The 23374-nt window shown below is 43.6% G+C and overlaps 1 protein-coding gene across 1 annotated transcript in view; it reads right to left on the reverse strand.

Moving 5' to 3' along the window:
* Positions 1 to 23374, reverse strand: part of CARD11 (caspase recruitment domain family member 11) — a 173998-nt gene that overhangs the window by 32776 nt on the left and 117848 nt on the right. Inside the window, exons 13-14 of the mRNA XM_089691646.1 lie at positions 23329 to 23366; positions 16355 to 16487 (exon numbers count right to left, since the gene is read on the reverse strand). Coding sequence (XP_089547772.1) covers positions 16355 to 16487; positions 23329 to 23366 — 171 coding nt within the window. The remainder of the gene's footprint in view (positions 1 to 16354; positions 16488 to 23328; positions 23367 to 23374) is intronic.

Below are 23374 nucleotides of genomic sequence, written 5' to 3' on the forward strand. Positions count from 1 at the left end.
TTAAAAAATATTATTTATTTAGTGTTAATACATTTAGTAGTTATTGAAATTGCTATATCTATGTAAAATGACTGGTTCCATATAGCACATCGGAGACATAACTAGAATCTTAAGGGCCCCTCTGACCTGAGGTCGGGGCCCTTCCCATTGATCTCGGGAATCTTTATTTCTGTAGTTCGGCCTTTATTATGGTCATTCCCCCTTTGCATCACAGTCAGTCCCCTTCCCTTTACTGAATGAGGAAAGAACAAACAGAGGGCGCACAGGCCTAGTGCATTACCATTCCTATAACGCTACGAACTCCCCCTCACTCCCCCTCTCTGTTGGGGTCACTCAAGGCTCTGTCCTCGGGCCCCTTCTCTTCTCCATCTACACCTCCTCCCTTGGCCAACTCATATACTCTCACGGCTTCAACTACCACCTCTATGCCGACGACACACAAATCTATCTCTCAACCCCTCGCCTCGCCCCCTCAGTCTCCGCCCGAATCACAAACCTACTGAACGACATATCAGACTGGATATCGCTCCACTTCCTTAAACTGAACCTCTCCAAAACTGAGCTCCTAGTCTTCCCCCCAGCCCGCACACCACCCCCAATTGACTTCTCCATCACATCCAACAATGCCCCTATCAGGCCCGCCCCGCGGGCCAGAGTACTTGGTGTCATTCTGGACTCCAACCTATCCTTCCAGCCCCAAGTCCAATCACTAACAAACTCATGCAGACTCCACCTCCACAACATCGCCAAAATCCGCACGTTCCTAACCCCAGAAACCACTAAACAGCTCATCCACTCCCTCATCATATCACGACTCGATTACTGCAACTCCCTCCTCACTGGCCTGCCTCGCCACAGGCTATCCCCACTTCAGTCGATCCTGAATACGGCAGCCAGGCTCATTCACCTTACCAACCGCTCCGTTTCCGCCACCCCCCTCTGCCAATCCCTCCACTGGCTTCCGATTGCGCAACGGATCAAATTCAAAATCCTAACACTGACGTACAAAGCTGTCCACCATACTTCCCCAAATGACATCACCGATCTAATATCCAAGTACCACCCAGCACGCACACTCCACTCCTCACAAGACCTCCTTCTCTCTAGCTCCCTGGTCTCCTCCTCCCATGCCCACCTCCAGGATTTCTCCAGGGTGTCACCCATCCTCTGGAACTCCCTGCTCCAACCCATCAGACTATCACCTACTCTCCTCTCCTTTAGGCACACCCTGAAAACCCATCTCTTCAGGGAAGCCTACCCCACTCCCTGCTAACTTGCCGACCTCCTCCACTCTTCCTACCACTCCATCCCCCACAACTATCTCCTCCTGTACCACTATCCCCTCCCTCCTAGATTGTAAGCTCGAAGGAGCAGGGCCCTCGAACCCCTCGTGTATCGTATTATATTGTTACTGTAAAGTCACATGTTCTGTCTCCCATTGTAATGTACAGCGCTGAGCGAACTGTCGGTGCTTTATAAATACTATATAATAATAATAATAATAAAAAATGTTTAATAGGAAATAAAGTAGGTGTAGTACTCACAAATGACAATAAAGTCAAGGCACATCATAAAAGAACAGCTGGGTCAACACCGCCTGAGTAACAGTCCGCAACAAGGAATGTAGATATCCAATAGGCTGATGCGTTTCGAGGACTTGCCTCTTCCTCAGAGCCCTCTGAGGAAGAGGCAAGTCCTCGAAACGCGTCAGCCTATTGGATGTCTACACTCAACTATTGCAGACTGTTACTCAGCGCGGTGTTTACCCAGCTGTTCTTTTATGATGTGCCTTGACTTTATTGTCTTTTGTGAGTACTACACCTACTTTATTTCCTATTAAACATTTTGTATGGTAATGCACTAGGCCTGTACGCCCTCTGTTTGTTCTTTCCTCATTCACTATATTTGGATTCCCCTGGTCTATTTGAGGGCAGCAAGGTGTGCATGTTCCAGGATGTAATGTGGTTGTAGCCTGCATCGAGTCCATCCCCAAGCGCAGGAGCATTTGTGTTTGCTGGTTCCCTTCCCATTACTGTCCTCAGCCCCCTCACTACAATCCTCAACTCCCCATTACTGTCCTTAACCCCACCCTCCATTAATGTTCTCAGTCCCCCCTCAATTACTGTCCTCAGCTCTCCCCATTAATGTCCGCAGCCCCCCTCCATTAATGTCCTCAGTTCCCTCATTTATGTCCTCAGCCCCCCCTCCATTAATGTCCTCAGCCCACCTTCCATTAATGTCCTCAGCTCCCCAAATTAATGTCCTCAGCCTCCCTCCATTAATGTCCTTGGCACCCCTCCATTAATGTCCTCAGCCCACCTTCCATTAATGTCCTCAGCCCCCCTCCATTAATGTCCTTGGCCCCCCTCCATTAATGTCTTCAGCCCCTCCTCCATTAATGTCCTCAGCCCCTCCTCCATTAATGTCCTCAGCCCCCTCCATAAATGTCCTCAGCTCCCTCTTTTATTGTCCTCAGCCACCCTCCATTAATCTCCTCAGTTCCCCCATTTATGTCCCCAGCCCCCTCCATTAATGTCCTCAGCTCCCTTCATTAATGTCCTCAGCTCCCCCCATTAATATCCTCAGCCCCCTCCCATTAATGTCCTCAGCCCCCTCCCATTAATGTCCTCAGCTCCCCCCATTAATGTCCTCAGCCCCCTTCCATTAATGTCCTCAGCTCCCCCCATTAATGTCCTTAGCCCCCCTCCATTAATGTACTTAACCCCTCCATTAATGTCCTCAGCCACCCTCCATTAATGTCCTCAACTCCCTCCATTAATGTTCTCAGCCCCCCATTAATGTCCTCCCGCAGACAGTTCTGAGAGAATGACAGCAGCTGCCAAATGGCGGGACCAAGGCCAAAAGGTCAACAAGGAGGTGGGGCGCTTTTTTATTCGGAATGGGGGGTTGGTGGTCCGGCATTTGGAGTTGGAGGTGGATACCTGGCGGTATTTGCGGAATGATGGGGTACATCTTAACGCAATTGGGACGGATTTGTGGTCTCTGGGTTTACAGGATGGTGTGCAGAGAGCAGTCCGTTTGTGGTGGGGCACGCATGGGTAAGGGCTTACCCAGCGTGTTGTGGCGGTTTGTTGGTCTTTGGAAGCGGGTATTATCTGGAAGGTACAGAGAATGGTGTGGGACCCATCGGTGGTATGGTGTGCCCGGGGAACATTCCAGTTAACCAAGGTTTAACTGGAATGTGGTGGTGCTGCACTGCGGACGGTAAGGTTGTCTCTGAGCTGGGTGGTTGCGGCTGGAGGCCTGTTGGTATATGGGGTCCGCAGGTGCATTTCGGATAATTTTGTGGATGGGGCCTTCGAAGACCAACAACAAATTGGTATATTTTCTGTATAAGGAATTGGTTTGGTGTTTAAAATTGTGTGGTTAATAATAAAAGGCCACGTTGGCCATTTACTCCAAATCGGTGTCATGTTTTTATTTTAATAAGAGTTATAGGTAAGGGGATCTGGATGAACCGATCTCTGGTGCACTAGTCATGATAACTGGTATAAAGCTTAATGTGACAGGGAGGCTGCCCAGGCCCCCTAGAAAGAGGGCAGGGTCGTAATTACTACCCCTGATGCTACGCCAGTGCTCCTCCCCATCCTAGTAATGACATGACCTCCCCCCCCATTCTAGTAATGACATGACCACGCCCTCCTCAACCCTCCATCCTAGTAATGACATAACCTCCTCCTCCTCCTCAACATCCTAGTAATAATGACATGACCTCGCTGTCCTCCACCCCCATCCTAGTAATGACATGACATGACCTCGCCCCCCTCCCCCACATGTCATGACCTTGCCCTTCTTCCCCCATCCTAGTAATGATTACATACCTTTGCCCCTCCTCCCCATCCTAGTAATGACATGACATCGCCCCTTCCCTTTCCCCATCCTAGTAAATATGACATGATCTCCCCCTCATCCTATTAATCACATGAATTTGCCCCCTCCCTCCATCCTAGTAATGACATGACCTTTCCCCCCCCATCTTAGTAATCACATGACCTTGCCCCCTCCTTCCCCCAATATGATTATCCTAGGATGGGGAGGTACAGAGAATCCTCATTAGGTGTGTGAACAGAACAGTGTTTTACCTCAGCTCAGTTACAGCAGTCCTGGCTCTCAGGCGGCGCTCTCCTCCTGCCTCATGACAGACAGGCAGCTTACTGTCCCCCCACTTTTGTCAGCAAACTGCCATGTCTCTCCATCCCAGGCTCCACTCCATTCAGGAAACGGGGGCACACAAGGCTTCTTCCCAGCCAATGAGAGTGGAGGAAGGGTGTAGACTGGGGAGAAGGCAACCAACTGGCAGCTAGTTACTAGATTGGCTGGGGGACACAAGACAGATCGGAGCTGGATTCCAGCTCTGGGATTTTGTGGGGGAAATGAAATATGACAGCAGGAAGCGGAGCTGTGGATCCCCTGGAGCAAGGTGATCCATTGTGATCCCTGAGACCCCTAATGCTACTCCCATGAACCACACTGTGCATATATCTCAAATACAATACTGCTGTTTTGATAATATTTTAAGTGCATTTCTGCGCAACATGTTGACGTAGTTAGCTGTGAATGAAAATAAAATACCTGAAAAAGATTAAATTGGATCCTTTGATGTTTTAAGATATCTTTTATTTTAAAAGGCAAAAAAATAACAAATGCTTCCGCATATTCTTTGCATTAGAGTCTGCAAAAGATTTCAGGTGCAGTGCACAGGCTCCTGCAGATTCTTCATTCAGCACTGAGGCTGTACCAAGGTATGGACTTTCAGTTTTGGAGCTAGAGGAAGTTTTAGTGGACTGCAAGTGCAGTGATTGCCTCACTTGTATTCTAATAATAACTACAAGCCCTGTGCTGCAGTGGAAGATGGGACTTGTAGTTTATTCCTTCACAGATCTCTGTAAATGAATGATGTGGCTGTATATGTGGAGCCATGCATACCTGCATAAAATTTAAAAAGTGACAGAAGCTGGCAGAAAGAAGTACCCCCAGGGGACCCTCCAAGTCGGGGGACAGTTTGGGGGTGGGGAGGGACAGCTTGTCACCATGTTACATGTTATACCCTAAATATGGGTGTAACAGGTAACATGGTATAAAAGTTGGCCTTTAAAGTGAACCTGACCTTAAAATATGTCTTCGCTAACAGCAAGTGTTCTAATCTTCAATTTGGTCTTTATGAAGTCCCTTGTACCCTAGGTTTGAGTTACAGGCATAGAGATTAGTGCCAGGAAGGGGTTCTGATATGAGAACCTGCTATGCACACTGAGGAGACGTGATATGCACAATCAGCATAAGGTGAGGTCCTTGGCAGAACAGCAAGTTTCAGCCTTTAGATGACCCCTCACCTTTGACACCAGGACCTACAGTCAGCCTCAGACAGAGCCACAAGAGCTAAACAAATGGGATTATTGAATTGACCATTTATAGATAAACCTGAGCATTATCATAATTTAGAATTGGATACTGTAAATAGATTCTTGCATAAGTCCAGTTGTGACTGATTCCCTATTATCTCACCTGGGCCTCAGATTTACAGGCGTCCAAGGCCACACAAGAAACCAAGATGGACATAGATGGTACCTGCATTTCAACAGATATTAATGCATATTATTTTTATCTGTAGCGCTACGGCCGGAGGGGCCACAGTAGTTTCTACTAGCTCTTTCTTAAAACAGTGCAAGGCAGCCAGACACGCAACAGTTCATTGACTTTGGATCATTAACCACTTGCCTACCGAGCACTTTTTACCCCCTTCCTGCCCAGGCCAATTTTCAGCTTTCAACACTGCCACACTTTGAATGACAATTGCGCGGTCATGCAACACTTTACCCAAACAATATCTTTATAATTGTTTTGAGACAGATAGAGCTTTCTTTTGGTGGTATTAATCACCACTAAAAAAGACTGAAAATTTTGAAAAAAAAATGTTTTTCTTAGTTTCTGTTATAACATTTTGTAAACAAGTAATTTTTCTCCTTCACTGATGTGCGCTAATGAGGCTGCAGTGTTGGGAACTGATAGGCTGCATTGATGGGCACTAATAGGCGGCACTGATGAGGAGGCACTGATAGACAGCACTCATGGGCATTGACAGGCATCACTGATGAGCACTGAAAGGCAGCACTCATATATGGCACTGATAGGCGGCACTGACTGGCACTGATAGGTGGCACTGATTGGAACTGTTAGGCAGCACTGATAGGCGGCACTGACTGGCACTGATAGGTAGCACTGATTGGTGGCACTGATAGACATTACTGACTGGCACTGATAGGCGGCACTAACTGGCACTGATAGTTGGCACTGAAAGGCAGCTCTGATGGGCAATGATATGTGGCATTGATGTCAGGGACAGACTGACAACTCATGGGGCCCCTGGGCAATAGGGGATCATGGGGCCCCTGTGTCCTTGCCCAAACTCAAAAAGCCTATGAAAAAGGTACCAGGGGCATCTCATGGGGCCCCCTACTGACCCCGGGCCCTCGGGCAGTGCCTGAGTTTCCAAATGGTCAGTCCGCCCCTGATTGATGTGCACTGGTAGGCACTGATATGTGGCATTGATGTGCACTGATGGGCAGCGGTATGTGGCATTGATGAGCATGAAAGGGGGCATTGATGGACACTTACAGGTGGCACTGATGGGGCTACACTGATCATCACAGTGCCCTGATGATCAGTGTAGATGTCCCCTCTGAAGAATTCCACTTACCGGCTCTTCTTTCCTCACACGCTGTCAGCATGATGAGAGGACTGCCGATAACCGTCATTTCCTTGTTTACATGCGATCAGCTGTGATTGGACACAGCTGATCACATGATAGAGTTGACGCTATCAGCTCTTTACTGTGATCGGTGATTGCTGTGTCCCAAGGACACAGCGCATCACCGATCGTCGCACCATATGCCCCGGGGAGGCGCAAGCGCAGTTAGAGGGGGAAGACATCACATGACGTCCTCCCAGAATGAGACAGTCACCCATCATTTCCCTTATATGGCAGGTGGGAGGTGGTTAAACAGTCTAGGGGTTGTATTCTTAATATTTATTGGTTGTAGAACTTGTAACAGGAGGGGATAAAAGGATGTGGGATACTCCAAAACATGAGGTATTGTTTGTAGAGGACACTTCTCATTCAGTAACAGTAGCACAAGTACAGGTAGACTAGAATAGTATAGGTTTATGAATGGGGACCATGAAGTAGGTTTAGCACAGATAAAGGTAAACTGGAACAGTCTATAGGTTCATAGCTGGGGACCATTAATTAGCTTTAGCACAGGTAAAGGCAGAATGGACCAGTCAGTCTACAAGTTCATGGCTAGGGACCACAAAATACTTTGTGGCACAAGTAGTGGTAATGACTGCAGCACAGATAATGATGATGACTAGAGTTCTCTCTCACTACTGACTAGGGAAGGCCAGAGGTAGGGATCCTTCAAGAGAGGAACTCCTTGGCCCAGCTATCCCAATAGTACACAGTAACCAGGATCTTGTAATAAATTCAGTACCTAAGAGGTCAGGGGAGCAGCTCCCTCTGGATACCCTCTATTGAGGTGTGCGGACTGGATCCTTTAGGTGAAAGCTTTGGGTCTCAGAGATATGTTCAGGTGTTTGCCCCTTGGCTCTGCCACAGCCAGGACCTCAATGAACATTAGCTTGAATCAGTAGGACTGCTGTGGGGAAGGGGTTGTAGCCAATCCCTTCAATTTGAAGACCTTGCTGTTCTAAAGCTCAGACTATTTATTAACCCCTTCAGTCACCTTTTGGGCAAACCTGCCCAGAGATTGGCTGAAGCACAATAACTATTTGGGCTGTTCATTTAACAATTGCTAGTAAATCTGTCAATTGCCACAAACAGGGTCCCTTCTGGATTTTTGTTGTGATGTACTGCATATCGAAGCACTATGCAGTACATCACAACAAAAATCCAGTAGGAACCCTGTTTATGGCAATTGACAGATTTACTAGCAATTGAAGAGGAAGCCTTATCAAACAAGTAATATCAAGACTTGAAACATAGTGGATTTATATTTTAAGAACCTGCTGTATGTCCCATATGGCTTTAATATAGAATGGGACATACTGTAAAAGCAATCAATAATAATAGCTGATTAAACATCCCTGTTAATATTTCCTATATACATTTCAGCGTGATATATGTAATATGTATTTTTATCATTATTTATTTTAATTTTCTGTATTTATTATGTGTATTATAAATTTGTTTTAGCTTTCAAATCAACCAGAAGATGGCATTGTTGCCAGGTGGGGGCCTTGATGGCTTATGTTCTTTTTAGTTTTTTAATTATACCAATTTTGTCTATTTTGTTTGGCCGCTTGTTCTTATATTTAGATTTTGTTGCGGTTTTATTAGTGCTCTGTTTTACTAAAGTTTCTGTATAATTTTAGTGGGTATTCTCTATGTTTGGAGAACAGCCAATACAGTGGTTAAGTCTTCTTGGAATTCTTTCTGTCATGCTTGGAGCGCTAATGTATGTTTGAGGAGCGCATTTACGGTTGTTGGAGCACATTTCCGGAGTTTCGAATGTTATTTCCGTTTTTTGGAATGCAATTGACCAAGCTGGGAGGTGTTTTTCTCTCCCTATATATATAGTGCGATCTTTGACGCAGACCAAGCCCCTGGTGATGTCATTGATGATGAAACACGCATGGAGGAGTTACGGCATGTAAAGTCACCACACACTAAGACACAGTGGCTATCTTGTTTTTGTTTTTTCTTAACACTCATACTGGAAATGTAGGGTAATGAACCTGAACAAAGTCTAGCTCAAACCTTTTTCATTATAAAACACAAATTCAATCTCTTACATCTTGGGACCATAAAAAGAGAAAAACATTATGCAGAAACATTTTGTATTATGACTCTCAGGGAAGGGGTAAATAACAGAATAAGGGGAGATGCCAAAGAGGGCGGAAGAGACCATACAGCGAGTGGGAACAAGCTGACAGTACTGGAGGCAGATCTGGGGGGATGGAGGGGCAGAGTGACACAGAGGCTCCCCGCTCCTTCTACTCTTCCCCTATGGAACCTGCCCAGTCAAAAGGTTCACAATTTAACCTCTGAAAGGTCATGCCGAGAAGGACTAAATCATGCTCGGGGGAAGCGGGCACTATGTCCAGATATTGTGCCAAACAAGTGTACATCGTCAAATGCCACCACGTTTCCTGGAATTCATCTTCCTTGTTGTTAATGGAGGCAGTTAGACTTTCCATAGAATTTATTTAATTCAACTTCGCAAACCAATTACCCATAGTTGGGGCAGAGGTTTGCTTCCACAGATCTGGAATGCATGCCCGTGCTGCATTCAGAAGATGAACTGTCAAGGAGGGTTTATAGCGATGTAACTTTACTGAGTTGAGATGAAGGAGATAGGCCAATGGGTGTGTTTCCAAATCCACTGAGGTCAACTGCGAGACTAAGTTCTTCATTCCCGTCCAAAACTGATTCAGAAAAGGGCATTGCCAAAATAAATGCAATAAAGTGCCCTCTTCCATCTGACAGCGCCAACACAACCTGGAGACTGAGGGATAAAATTTTTTCAGTAGCACCGGAACCCTATACCACCTGGACAGAAGTTTTTATCCATGTTCTTGGAAGTGATTAGCTATCTAGGATTTGTGAGCTAATTGAATCCAGTTCACTTGTTCTCCCGAAAAGGACATCTGCAGGTCAGCTTCCCATTTGCGCACGTAAGAGGGAACGAATGTTTCCTCTGACGTGTTTAACATTTTATATAATACTGACAAAAGGTGAGGTGTATACTCCTTTGTGCCACACAGGTGCTCAAAGGGGGTGAGTGATCTCGTATATTTGGCCAAGTCTGGAATCGATTGTAAAAAGTGATGCACCTGATAGGCCAACCAGACACTTAAAGGGGGTTATACAAGAGTGCTAATCATCTGAAGGGACATCCAGCTCCACCCAGTCGTAAAATGCCTACATTTTGTAAATCCCGCCTCCTCCAGGCAATGTAGTTGCCTACTGTTAGTTCCCGGAGGAAAGACTGGGTTGGAGGATGCTGGGGTATGGGGAGAGGGATATGGGGACAGTCCCTTTTGATAAAAAATCTGGTGGATACCCTTAATCGTGGCTCCCACAGTGGGGTGACTCTTAAGAGAGTAATAAAATTTCACCTGTAACCAGGGCAAAGCTGTAAGTGTTATCTGCGCTGATTGTTGTTCAATTTGGGCTCACAGCTTAGGGCGACCAACACTGCCTCTCAGTTTAGGGAGAATCTCATCTGAATCTCGCCCGAGCCACTTTCCCCCCCTGAAAAAGTCAAGTTGCATAGTCCGCAATGATGCGAAATGTTGTCATTTTGTAGGCATTACAGCGTCCAAACCAAGTGAGTTAGGCCCTGCCATCTGCACATGACTGACCTCATTTTGGACAACAGAGGGCTAAAATTTGCCTTATACAATGCTGAGGTGTTGGATGTGATGTTAATGCCAAGATAGCACATAGGGGATGAGGCCCAACAAAATTGGGATGGGCACTGCAAATGTGCCACACGGTCATTACAACACAACATTATAACCAGCAAATAATGAACCAACAACCAACAACCTTATCCTCTCCATGAAGAAGTAGCCATCATTAAGGCATGGGAGGGCAGCCATCCCTGAGGAAACCTCCACTCCCTCCCCCCCACCCACTTCCAGTTAGGGTCCCACCAAAGTTCTTCAGGTCTGGTCTCCCCATTGCCTAATGTATGTCAGCACTGAGATTGCTGTCATAGCCTATGTAGAACTGTTAGAGGGTTCCCACGAGTATTACATATGCAGATGAAGGAGGTCCCATATTGCCTACCAGTAAGCATTCCATAGTAGTACTAAATTAGGGGGTCCCCACCTAGGGAAAGATATGTGACCTGTTGGAAACCATGGTGGACGTCTGGGGAAACATGTAGCAAAATTACCTAAATCAGCCCAAAACCTCCCATATGATGTCAGACCCAATCATGAAGGCACTACAGTCACTGACCATGAATTTCTCCTTGATTCACAAGAGTCAGTAGTAGTCACCATCTTCCTTTGTGGTCTCTGTGCTCAGAGCCCTGGCTCTGCAGGCCTCGGAGACTGACGAGAGGTGGAGACATTTCTTGATCTTGCGAGGAACCTGTCAGGAATGGACTCGCCACTGGTGGTCGGACTCATCTGTCTTGTGGGCTGCAGTACCAGTGCTGGCCAGCGGGTGCTCTCAGCAGCCAGAATCTCACTCCTGCAGTCAAGCCATCACCTGAGGCTGATTGCAGGAGGTGTATTTAAACAGGACCAGGCCTGCAATCAGTGCCTTGGTGTATTGTTTCCCATGAGCCCCTGTACCTGGTCCTGTCGTCTGCCTGCCTGATTTCTCTGCTTGACACTGATCGAACTCTACCTGCACCGAGCCCGGCTATTCCTGACCATTCTCCTGCCTGCTCCTGTTGTACCTTGTCTTCCCGATTGTTCCTGACCCGGCCTGCCTGACCACTCCACCTCTCCAGCCCTGACGACACTTGTTCTTATTTATATTAGTTTAAGGTTTGGTTTTGTTTGCACTGCTTTTGTTTATTTTGTTGCGGCTCTTAATAAATTCTATTATTATTTCATTTCTGAAGCCTGCTGTTCCCTGTGTCAGTCCACACATTTCTGGTCATACCTGGATCCCTATCAGAACCACAGCGGAGGGAGCCCGGCTGTCGTCTGGCCATTCCAACCAGTCTGGAACTTCCAGCTTCCAGGAATTGAAAAAGATCGGGCAGCTGAGAAGGAGTATGCAAATCAAAGGATTGGTTTTGCTTGCTGTTGAGAATAGAAAGGGGTATCCCCATCTGTAGGTAGCCTGTATCACCTCGAGCAGAGGGCACGCCACACCCCCCATTCACATGGTATATTGAAAAGGTCCGGATAAATCTGAATAAGTGCCCCGTCAAAGTCCAATGGACCATTTTGCCATGTCTTAGGAAGAATATCTTATTTTACTGTGTAAAAGTGGACTCGACATAAAACATCCCTAGGAGAGTCTGGACCTCCAGATCTCGGCGAATGAATTCGGTGTACTCTATCTAATTCCAGCTCGGTATCAGGGGCTTTGCCCAGAATAGTATTACATATAGTCTGGACTGTGGTTCTAAGATCAGCACCAGATGTGGATTCCGAAATTCACTTTAAACTCAGATTATTCCTTCAGTTCGATTCTCGGCATCTTCCAGGCAGAGGAGAATGGTGGTAAAGTGTCTGTGAAAGAAGGCACAATATTCCTGTAGTGCACTCAGGCAAGTGTTAGCAGAGTTCCTTGCTTCTTCCAGGAAGGCAACCCTGGCATCCACCTGTGATATTTCCTGCCTAACCTCTGATATCTCCTTCTGTAGGGTACCATCAATCCTCTGTTCCACAGATTCCAAGTCTGTCCTAGAGGGGAGGGCCTTTATGTCCTGCCTGGTAGGTAAGGCCCGAAGGATGGATCTAAGCTCAGAGTCCATGGCCCAGTGTTGTAGGCCGGACTGCTGGGAGGGCTCTGACTCAAACTGAGAGGGTTCCCTAGTGAGCCGTGGGGTGGTTATAGGGGACAGCAGCATCGGGATGTCTGCCTCACTCTGAAAGAGGCTTGGGTCTGCCTCTATCATGTGTTGCTGTTTCTGTGCTGTGTGTGCTGCCGAGCAGCCATATTCGTTGTGCTGCAGATGCCACTGGAGGACGTGGCTGGAGAGAAATCCCCTCTGTGTGCTATGTCCTGGTGTGCTATGACTGTCTCTGGCCTCTGGTCATGTGTGTGTCGGCTCGATCTGCTGAAGATAGCCCTCAAGGTAGCCATTGGAGGATCGGAGCTTTCAGGATTAGCAGCCGCTCAGCCTCATGGTCCAGACATGCCCCCCCCAGTGGCCATCTTGTTGGTTGGAAACAACATATCGCTATTTTTGATATACTGGTTTTATCTTTTCCTATGTGTATTTCCTATTACTTTGAATAAATGTTGGTACTCACTTTTACTACACTATAAGATGGCTCTTTTCTCTCTTTTGATTGTTACCTCTTGGGAGTAATTCTGTCCATCTGCCTGCATTGACTTCTAAATTAAAAAGAGTGTTGTAAGTGGAAGAAGCTGGTGGAGAGTACATTCCTAAAGCTCTTATCATTTTGTATGGGTTTATACTGCACTGTTTGACCGTTCCTTTTAACTGTTATTGTAAGAGGTGGTGTGATCGGTTAGAAATGCGAAGGGTTTTCCTCTTCTGTTTATTATTCCTTCAGCACCATCAACTACTAATTATTTTATAAAGACTGTTTGGGTGGACTTTAAGCATTCTTCCAGCTGATTCACACCAGTTGTCTGTCTGGAGGGATTTTTATCTCATTTGCATGTTTTTTGCAGAACAAAAAAAAAATTGTTATTGGTAGCGCTGCACTGTTTCTTATATATTTGTGTGTGCAGACCCAGAGAGCTGGATTAAAGTAAGAGGGAGAGCTGATCCCTTAGTTGCTGCATCACAAGAAAAATAAGGTAAAGTCTATTAGAGCCAGGGGGTGAAATGCTAAAATGAAGGCCAGACATGTAATAGAGGCTGTGGACAGACAAGTAACCACTAGGATATCTTAGACTGTTGGATGTTTATAACATATTGCATTGTTCCTAAAAAACAGCTAAACAAATTAATGTTCTTTAACAATAAAGATACATTCCACATTAATGCTAGCTAAAACAAAGTGGGCTGTAAATGGCCTCCAACATTGCTCTTATTTCTTCTTGCCTGAAGCCACCATTTTGCCAACAGAAGAGCTCAGGGTGAGTAGTCACTTCCTTGTTGAGATCTTGCCCTCTCTCGTGAGTCTCACACACAGGGGCGGACTGACAACTCATGGGGCCCCCGGGCAATAGGGGATCATGGGGCCCCTGTGACCTTGCCCAAACTCAAAAAAGCGTATGAAAAAGGTACCAGGGTCATCTCATGGGGCCCCCTACTGACCCCGGGCCCTCGGGCAGTGCCCGCGTTTCCAAATGGTCAGTCAGCCCCTGCTCACACAACTAGTCTTTAATTAAAATTGTTTGCCTTTTAAACCCTCATTATTTATCTTTGCCTAGATAGAGTGGAAGGGTGCAGTAGCTGCACGATGCCAAGGTGCACACAGCTGCCAAGAGAGAAAAGAAAAAGGATCGGGGAGGTAAATGCAGTATGCTTCTAAGTGGAATCCTATGTTTCTCTGGCAGTAATTTGCCCTATCACCTGCTTCTTCCGCCATCTTTGGCAGCAGTATGTATTGTTGCTGTCAACAGAACAGGCTCGTGAGCAGGATCTGAAATTGAATTATAGAATTTAAATAAAATAGGTTCCCTTTTTTATGTTTAGTATAGACATGCTAGCAAAAGGGACCAACATTCATTTATCTGTCAGAACTTAATTTTCTGACTAATGTTGCCTATATATGGCTCAAGCATCAAAATTGTGGGTGGCTGTTTGCATCACTTTTGTTGACAAACTTTGATCCAAAAATCAAAGAAGCAGGCAGAAAATTCTAGATTCCAATCAGCTGCAATCACTGTTTGGGTATTCTAACAGCTTTGGGAGAGGCAGCTGTTAGAATACAATAGCCAGCAGGAGAGATTCCTCCATCCTCACTATGTAGCGTGGATAGGGGAATCTATTAATTCCTTTTGTTTAGTTCACATGTGTATGGCTAACCTAAGGTTCTGCTTTAACTGCCAGAAATTTTATACTGCACTAAACTTTTCATCCAGACAACTAAACCTTCTTGTTTACTGCATTTGTTATTTTGAAAAAACTATACATATTAAAAATTGTGGAAAAAAAAGCACTTCTTTAACAAATATATTTTTTTTTGCATACTAATTCTTAGGTAGTAAAAAACTTTTTGGTTCAGGCCTAGACTCTGGAGAGAGAGTCAGAGTTATGATCCCTTGTGAACTATTATGTAGTTTCAGTTTGGGCACCACTTCACCAAAAAATGCACTGGAAAGATGAACAACTAAATGAGTAAGGCTGGTTGGCCTCAGTAAAAAAAAACTGCTAAAGCATGAACACTTTATAAAAAATATATAAAGCCACATATACATAGAAAACAAAATGGAAAGGTGGTTGCTTTAAGGCCACTGCAAAAAAACACTTCTCTACAGTATGGTAAGCTCTAAGAATAGTTGGGTTGTATGGAACAAATCTCCAGCATGCCCCCTCTTTACTTCTATTATAGTATGACCTCTAACTGAAGTATGACCTGACTGACAATTTTCTGTGTTTGAAGTCATTGCAGTAAATTTAATATGGCGTGTAGACCTGAAAGCTCAATTTCTTCCTTAAAACAAAAACCATGTGCTAGTCTTAGCTATTTATTGTTCATTTTTTTCTTTAGTTCTCTGCTTAGAGGTTTTCCAAATATATTATGGACCTACCCATGCCCCTGATAAAGTCATATTCTAACAGTTTATTTCTTGTTTTTCTTTTGATTCAGCCTTGCTTGCTTCTGAAATAAATTTGTTTCTAAATAAAGTGCAGTTACAACTAACAGATTATTACTCCACACTGATGCTCCAGCAGAATACAACTGCTAACCAGGGGCGGACTGACAACTCATGGGGCCCCCGGGCAATAGGGGATCATGGGGCCCTTGTGTCCTTGCCCAAACTCAAAAAAGCCTATGAAAAAGGTTCCAGGGGCATCTCATGGGGCCCCCTACTGACCCCAGGCCCTCGGGCAGTGCCCGAGTTTCCAAATGGTCAGTCCGCCCCTGCTGCTAACATGTTTCTTTGAATGATCTTCCCATACACTAGCCATATAGATCACTTCAGCATGCTTGTCAGTGTAGGCAGAAGATTTAACACAACCAGACACCTCTGCAGTGGGGCTTATATTAAGCATAGCTATTGGCTGAAAATATCTAACACCACTAACTGTTATTTCCCATGGTTGGCACCTGGTATGGCTGCTGTGTGATCAGCCCAAAAATTATTTTCTTATGTACAGTATTCTGTGTATTTTAGAAGTTCACTGAAGCATCCAAGACCCTACAGCGGTGATCTACTTATTGAACATATTTAACAGACTCGATTAGACAGAAATTAACAGATGTTAATGCCTAACATTGAAAAACCTAATAAACTGACATGATTATCTGAGCCAACATTGATAAACATGCACAGATAGGCATATCTACATTTAGTTCAACATATTACTCCTTCAGAAAATCCCTACCCACCCCCCAATAACTATTTTCTGATACAGTAGGCAGGCTTTGATTTGACAAACTACTAAAACTGTACAAACAGCAAAATCTGAAAATGTGATGTGTTTAAAAATGTAACTTATATTGGCAATTCATAGTGTGAGTATAATAAATGTACCTTTCTAGAGACAACTTTCGAAACATAGAATTAACTTGTTCAAGGTCATAGCTGTCCAGGCTTTCTGACTGGTGTGAAGAAGAGGAGGAATGAATAGATGGAGGACCATATGAGTATCTGTCATGAAACTCATCTGCAAAGACAAAATAAATAGCATTAGCACATTCAGGTTTTAAGGTGAGAGTGTAGATCAGCACTTACGACTGTACATGTATTTTGTTAAATGGAAGCACTGATAGGACAATAGGGAAGTAATAATCTTGTTTCTGAACTGAATGCTTGTAATCTTCATTAGTAAACTCAGCCATAGGTTTCTGCATTGCTTTCACAATAATTTACCTAATTTACAGAGGTAGCTTATACACTCAAACTAGCTTATACACTCACCGGCCACTTTATTAGGTTCCATTGGTTGGTAACACAAATTGCTAATCAGCCAATCACATGGCAGCAACGCAATAAGACATCTAGACGTGGTGAAGACATCTTGTTAAAGTTCAAACTGAGCTTAGAATGCGGAAGAAAGGGAATTTAAGTGACTTTGAATGTGGCATGGTCGTTGGTGCCATACAGGCCGGTCTGAGTATTTCAAAAGCTGATCTACTGTGATTCTCATGCAAAACATGAGGGTTTAGGGTTTTAGGGTTTAAAGAGAGTGGTCTGAAAAGAGACAATATTCAGTGAGCAGCAGTTGCATGGATGAAAATGCCTTTTTGATGTCAGAGGCCAGAGCAGAATGGGCAGACTAGTTCGAGTTGATAGAAAGGCAACAGTAACCCATGTCACTATGGACCAAAATCTCTGAGGAATGTTTCCAAAACCTTGTTGAATCTATGCCACATCTAAGGCAGTTTTGAAGGCAAAAGGGGGTCCAGGTACTAGCAAGGTGTACCTAATAAAGTGGCCAGTGAGTGTATGTTAATTTCCTATATTCCACAAGTAATTTGCTAAAACTCATCTCACTGTTTTCTACCACAAACCAGCAAGGTGTTATTTATTTCCTATTTGCTCCCCAAGGACTGATATTATTCAGCATTTTGGCCAAAAAAGAGTGACTTCCATTAGAGAATTTTGGTGATTCTGCTGCTGGCAGCTGGCTGCAGGCAAGTGTTGCCCTTGGCAGAGTCACCAGTGTCACTCTAAGAGTTCTACAGGAAAATTATTTATAAGCTGCATGTAATTAAATTACCCATAGCTTGGAAACAGCAAACACATTTTAAACTACAAAATGAATTCAGAAAAATGCCAAAATGTATCTGTGTACCACAATAACACCTGTGCAGTAATCATCACCCAAACCTATTTAATAGTTATATAGTTAGGTAGGGTAAAAAAAACATCCAATATAGCAGTACTGAAGCTGGGAGAAAATGTTAGTTTTTTTTTGGTAGACGATAATGTACTTTTTAATGTACACAGCATGAGCAGCACAGCATGAACTTTTGGCACACCACATGCAGCCCAATAGATTAAATAAGATTCTGGGTACAGAAGAAGTATCAGAGAAAATGGTATCAGAACTTTTATGAAAAATTATTTATTAAGCATATTTTATCATTTTATCCTTGGACTATATGATACAAATCAATGTAAAACCTTCATTTTAAGCTCGACCTTCCCGTCAGAGAATCTCTGCTTTTCCAACTGAAACTGCTGAGGGTCCGCAAACAAAACAATGTTACAGAGATAATCTTTCGAACAATGGATCTCTCCACACCTGAAATTTTAGAGAGTTTCTCCTGATTGTAGTGCATATAGAATCTATTTGACAAGTACAAGATTGAGACAAAACAAGGACACCTGACAAGAATGGGTTCTGTCTTTTTACTGCACTTGGGGCAAATTAATTACACCAGCCTCTCCAGACCCCATAAATGTAAGCTGTGGAGACATTTTGGATGTATGCTTGTGAATTCAGCAAATTAGCATCTTGGTCACTTAACCACTTGCCCTCCAGAAGATTTACCCCCACTTCCAGACCAGGTCATTTTTTGCTGTTTGGCGCTACGCTATTTCAGCTGATAATTGTGCAGTCGTGCAATACTGTACCCAAACAAAATGTATGTCCTTTTTTTCCCACATATATAGAACTTTCTTTTGGTGGTATTTGATCACCTCTGCGGTTTTTATTTTTTGTGATATAAACAAAAAAAACATAATTGACACCCTCCATAAGGAGGGAAAGCCTCAAAAGGTAATTACAAAAGAAGTTGGATGTTCCCAAAGTGCTGTATCAAAGCACATTAATAGAAAGTTATGTGGAAGGGAAAAGTGTGGAAGAAAAAGGTGCACAAGCAGCAGGGATGACCGCAGCCTGGAGACGATTGTCAGGAAAAGGCCATTCAAAAGTGTTGGGGACTTTCACAAGGAGTGGACTGAGGCTGGAGTTAGTGCATCAAGAACCACCACACACAGACGGATCCTGGACATGGGCTTCAAATGTCGTATTCCTCTTGTCAAGTTGCTCCAGAACAACAAACAACGTCAGAAGCGTCTTACCTGGGCTAAAGAAAAACAAACCTGGTCTGTTGCTCAGTGGTCCAAAGTCCTCTTTTCTGATGAGAGCAACTTTTGCATCTCATTTGGAAACCACCAAGGACCCAGAGTATGGAGGAAGAATGGAGAGGCACACACTGCAAGATAGTTGAAGTCCAGTGTGAAGTTTCCACAGTCTGTGTTGATTTGGGGAGCCATGTCATCTGATGGTGTTGGTCCACTGTGCTTCATTAAGTCCAGGGTCAACGCAGCCGTCTACCAGGAGATTTTGGAGCACTTTATGCTTCCTTCCGCAGATGAGCTTTATGGGGATGCTGACTTCATTTTCCAGCAGGACTTGGCACCTGCCCACACTGCCAAAAGCACCAAAACCTGGTTCAATGACCGTGGGATTACTGTGCTTGATTGGCCAGCAAACTCGCCTGACCTGAACCCCATAGAGAATCTATGGGGCATTGCCAAGAGAAAGATGAGAGACATGAGACCGAACAATGCAGAAGAGCTGAAGGCCGCTATTGAAGCATCCTGGTCTTCCATAACACCTCAGCAGTGCCACAGGCTGATAGCTTCCATGCTACGCCGCATTGAGGCAATAATTGCGGCAAAAGGGGCCCAAACCAAGTACTGAGTATATATGCATGCTTATACTTTTCAGAGCTCCGATATTGTTCTATGTACAATTCTTGTTTTATTGATTGCATGTAATATTCTAATTTTCTGAGATTGTGGATTTGGGGTTTTCGTAAGCTGTAAGCCATAATCATCACAATTATGACAAATCACGGCTTGAACTATCTTACTTGCATGTAATGAGTCTATCTCATATATTAGTTTCATCTTTTAAGTTGTATTACTGAAATAAATGAACTTTTGCACGATATTCTAATTTTTCGAGTTTCACCTGTAATGGGGGACTTCAATTATTCAGATACTGACTGGGCAGATGGAGCTGCTCACTCATTTAAGGCTTGTAATTTCTTAAATATTTTGCAGGATAACATCATATGTCAACTAAACATAATGCTCTGCTAGATCTATTAATTAAAGGTAACACAAATCTGATTGCAGAAATGGAACAAAGAGATTATGTAGGAAACATTGATCACAGAGTGATTATATTCAACGTAAGTCATAGGAAAAGAAGATATGAGGGTAGTGCAAGAACACAAAATTTCAAGAGACAAAATTTCTAAACTGTTAACATTCTATAAAAAAGTGATCCATCATCCAGATAAAAGAAGGCCTGTGGACGTGGTGAATCTGGATTTTACCAAAGCATTCAATACAGTTCCATACAAACACTTAACTTACAAATTGAGGTCTGTTGGCATGGATGATGGTGTATGTACCTGGATAGAAAACTGGTTACAAGGGTCAAAGAGTGTTGATAAATAGTGTGTACTCAAAATGGTCTGGAGCAGGGTACCCCAAGGCTTTGTCCCGGGACCAATTCAGTTTAATCTACTCATAAATGAAATAAAGGTTGGTATAAATAGTTCAATCTCAGTGTTTGCTAATGATACAAAGCTAAGCAGGGCAATAACTTCACAACATGATATAGAAACTTTAAAAGAAGACCTAAATAAAATAAAGAGGTGGGCAACTACAAGGCAAATGAGAGTTAGTGTTGAAAAATATAAAGTAATGCACTTGAACATGAGTTACTCACTAGGGGAGAACCTTTGGGGGAATCCAGGATGGAAAAAGATCTGGGGTTCCTAGTAGATCACAGGCTCAGAAATAACATTTAATGCCAAGCTGCAGCTAGCAAAGCTAGCAGAATATTAGCATGGATTAAAAATGGCATTTTTCTCAAGAGATAAGACTATAATTTTACCACTTTAAAAAACTCTGGTCAGGCCACATCTCAAGTATTGCATCCAGTTCTGGTCACCAGTCCTCAGGAAGGATGTGCTGGAACTGGAGAGAGTCCAAGAAGGGTAACAAAGCTAATACGGGGACTGTAGGACCTACAAGTAATGACTACAAGCATTAAGCTTAATCTCCCTGGAGAAGAGATGTTTAAGAGGTAATATGATAGTGATATACAAATATCTTAATTGTGATTCAAGCATAAGGAAAAAAACTATTCAGTCTCATGCCACTTAAGAGGACACATGGCCACTCAATGAAGTTGAACAAGAAGCTGTTTAACCTTAAAGTGATACTAAACCCACAACATTAAAATCAGTATGTATATGCAGTAAAACATGCTTATTATACTCACTATGGCACTTAAGATGTTAATCCTCTGCATTGTGTAAAAAGGATGTTTGATCCTGTCTTCTCTGATCTTCCCCTTCCTCCACGTTCAACATTTCATCTCCTGATAAAACACAGCCTTGGGGACACTCTGCACATGCTCAGTTGGTGAGTACTGCTAGAGAGTTTTTTATTTTTCTTGGGAGGGTGCATGTGATCAACACAGGGCCAATCAGCACTGTCCAGACAGAGGGTCAGGGGTTATGCAATCTCATAGGGCAGTGAGAGGAGAATGAAAACTCCCCCTACAAACTTTAACCAGTGCTTGGCTGAACACTGATAGAAGTCACAGGACTGCTCTAACCGCTAATGAGAAAAGGTATTTAGTGGTTTAAATTTACTAAAATAATTGCATTTCCATGCTCTGTGTACACTTTAAACTGTGTCAGGTATTCTTTACTTTCAGAGCAGTGAAGACGTGGAATTCCTTTCCACAGTTAGTGGTGTCGGTCAGGAGTGTCGAACATTAAAATAAAAATCTTAGATGAACATCTTAACGAATGCAATATACAGGGATATCGCAAATGGTATTAACATAAACACACACACCCACACAGGTTGAATTGTATGGGCTAGTACTTTTATTCAACCCTAGCAACTACAGTCATGGCCAATAATATTGGCACCCCTGCATTTCTGCCAGATAATGTACCACTTTGCCCAAAAAACTGTTGCAATTACGAATATTTAGGCATTCTCATGTTTATTTCTTTTGTTTGTTTTGTTATAACACAGAAATGTGGAGAAACAAAAAGCAAAATCTGACACATTCCACCCAAAACTCCAAAAATGGACTGGACAAAATTATTGGCACCTTCTCAAAACTGTAAGAAATAATTGCATTCCAAGTTTGTGATGTTCCTGTAATTTGTGATTAAACCAACCTGTATCAATTAACAGGTGCTGACAATACAGAAATAACACTGGCAACCAGTTAAAATAATGAAAAATTTATTCAACCTTTCTGTTGTGTGTCCTTGTGTGCTACATGGACCATGGAGAAGAGAAAGAGCAGCAAAGAACTGGCTGAGGGTTTAAGAACAAAAATTGGGGTAAAGCATGGACAATGTCAGGATTACAAGTCAATCTCCAGAGATCATAATGTTTCTGTGTCCACTGTGCGCAACATTGTCAAAAGGTTTACAGCCCATTGCACGGTAGATAATCTCCCTGGACGTGGACGAAAGAGAAAAACTGATGAAAGATTGCAACAAAAGATTGTTTGAATGGTGGCCAAAGTACCTGGATCAACTTCCAGACAAATTCAAGATGACCTTCAGGCAGAGGGTACATCTGTGTCAGCTTGCGCTATACGTTGCCCTCTGAATGAAAAGGGATGCTACGGTAGGAGACCCAAGAGGACCCCACTGCTGACACTGAAACATAAAAAAGCCAAATTGGAATTTACCAAAACTTACCTGAGGAAGCCAAAATCGTTTTGGGAGAATATGCTGAGGACAGACAAAACAAAACTACAGCTTACAGTCAAACATGGTGGAGGTTCACTGATGTTTTGGGGTTGCTTTGCTGCTTCAGGTACTGGATGTCTTGACCATGTGCATGGCATCATGAAATCGGAAGACTACCAAAGAATTCTAGGGTGCAATGTAGGGCCCAGTGCCAGAAAGTTGGGTGTCTGTCAGAGGTCATGGGTCTTACAGCAGGACAATGATCCAAAACACACGTCAAAAAGCACCCAGAAATGGTTTTAGACAAAGTGCTGGAGAGTATTGAACTGGCCAGCAATGAGTCCAGATCTCAATCCCATAGAGCAACTGTGGAGAGATCTTAAAACAGCAGTTGGGAAAAGGAACCCCTCCAATCTGAGAGATCTGGAACCTAGAGCAGTTGGCAAAGAAGAGCGGTCCAAAATTCCAGTAGAGAGGTGTAAGAAACTCATTGATGGTTACAGGAAGCAATTGATTTCAGTTAATTTTTCCAAGGGGTGTGCCACCAAATATTAAATTGAGGGTGCCAATAATTTTGTCCAGTCCATTTTTGAATCTTTGTGTGGAATGTGTCAGATTTGGCTTTTTGTTTCTCCACTTTCTTGTGTCCTACCAATGCAAACAAAATAAATAAACAAGAGAATGCCTAAACATTTGTAATTTAAATAATTTTTTGGTGAAATGGTGCATTATCTGACTGAAATGCAGAGGTGCCAATATTTTTACCATGACTGTATGTAACTATGTAGCACATATTTCAGAACTTACCATCTAATTCTATACTGTCATTGTCCTCATCAGCAGCACTGTGGAA

The sequence above is a fragment of the Staurois parvus genome, unplaced genomic scaffold, assembly GCF_062004578.1.
Source record: "Staurois parvus isolate SC_StPar_1 unplaced genomic scaffold, SC_StPar_1.0 ptg000022l, whole genome shotgun sequence".
Lineage (NCBI taxonomy): Eukaryota > Metazoa > Chordata > Amphibia > Anura > Ranidae > Staurois > Staurois parvus.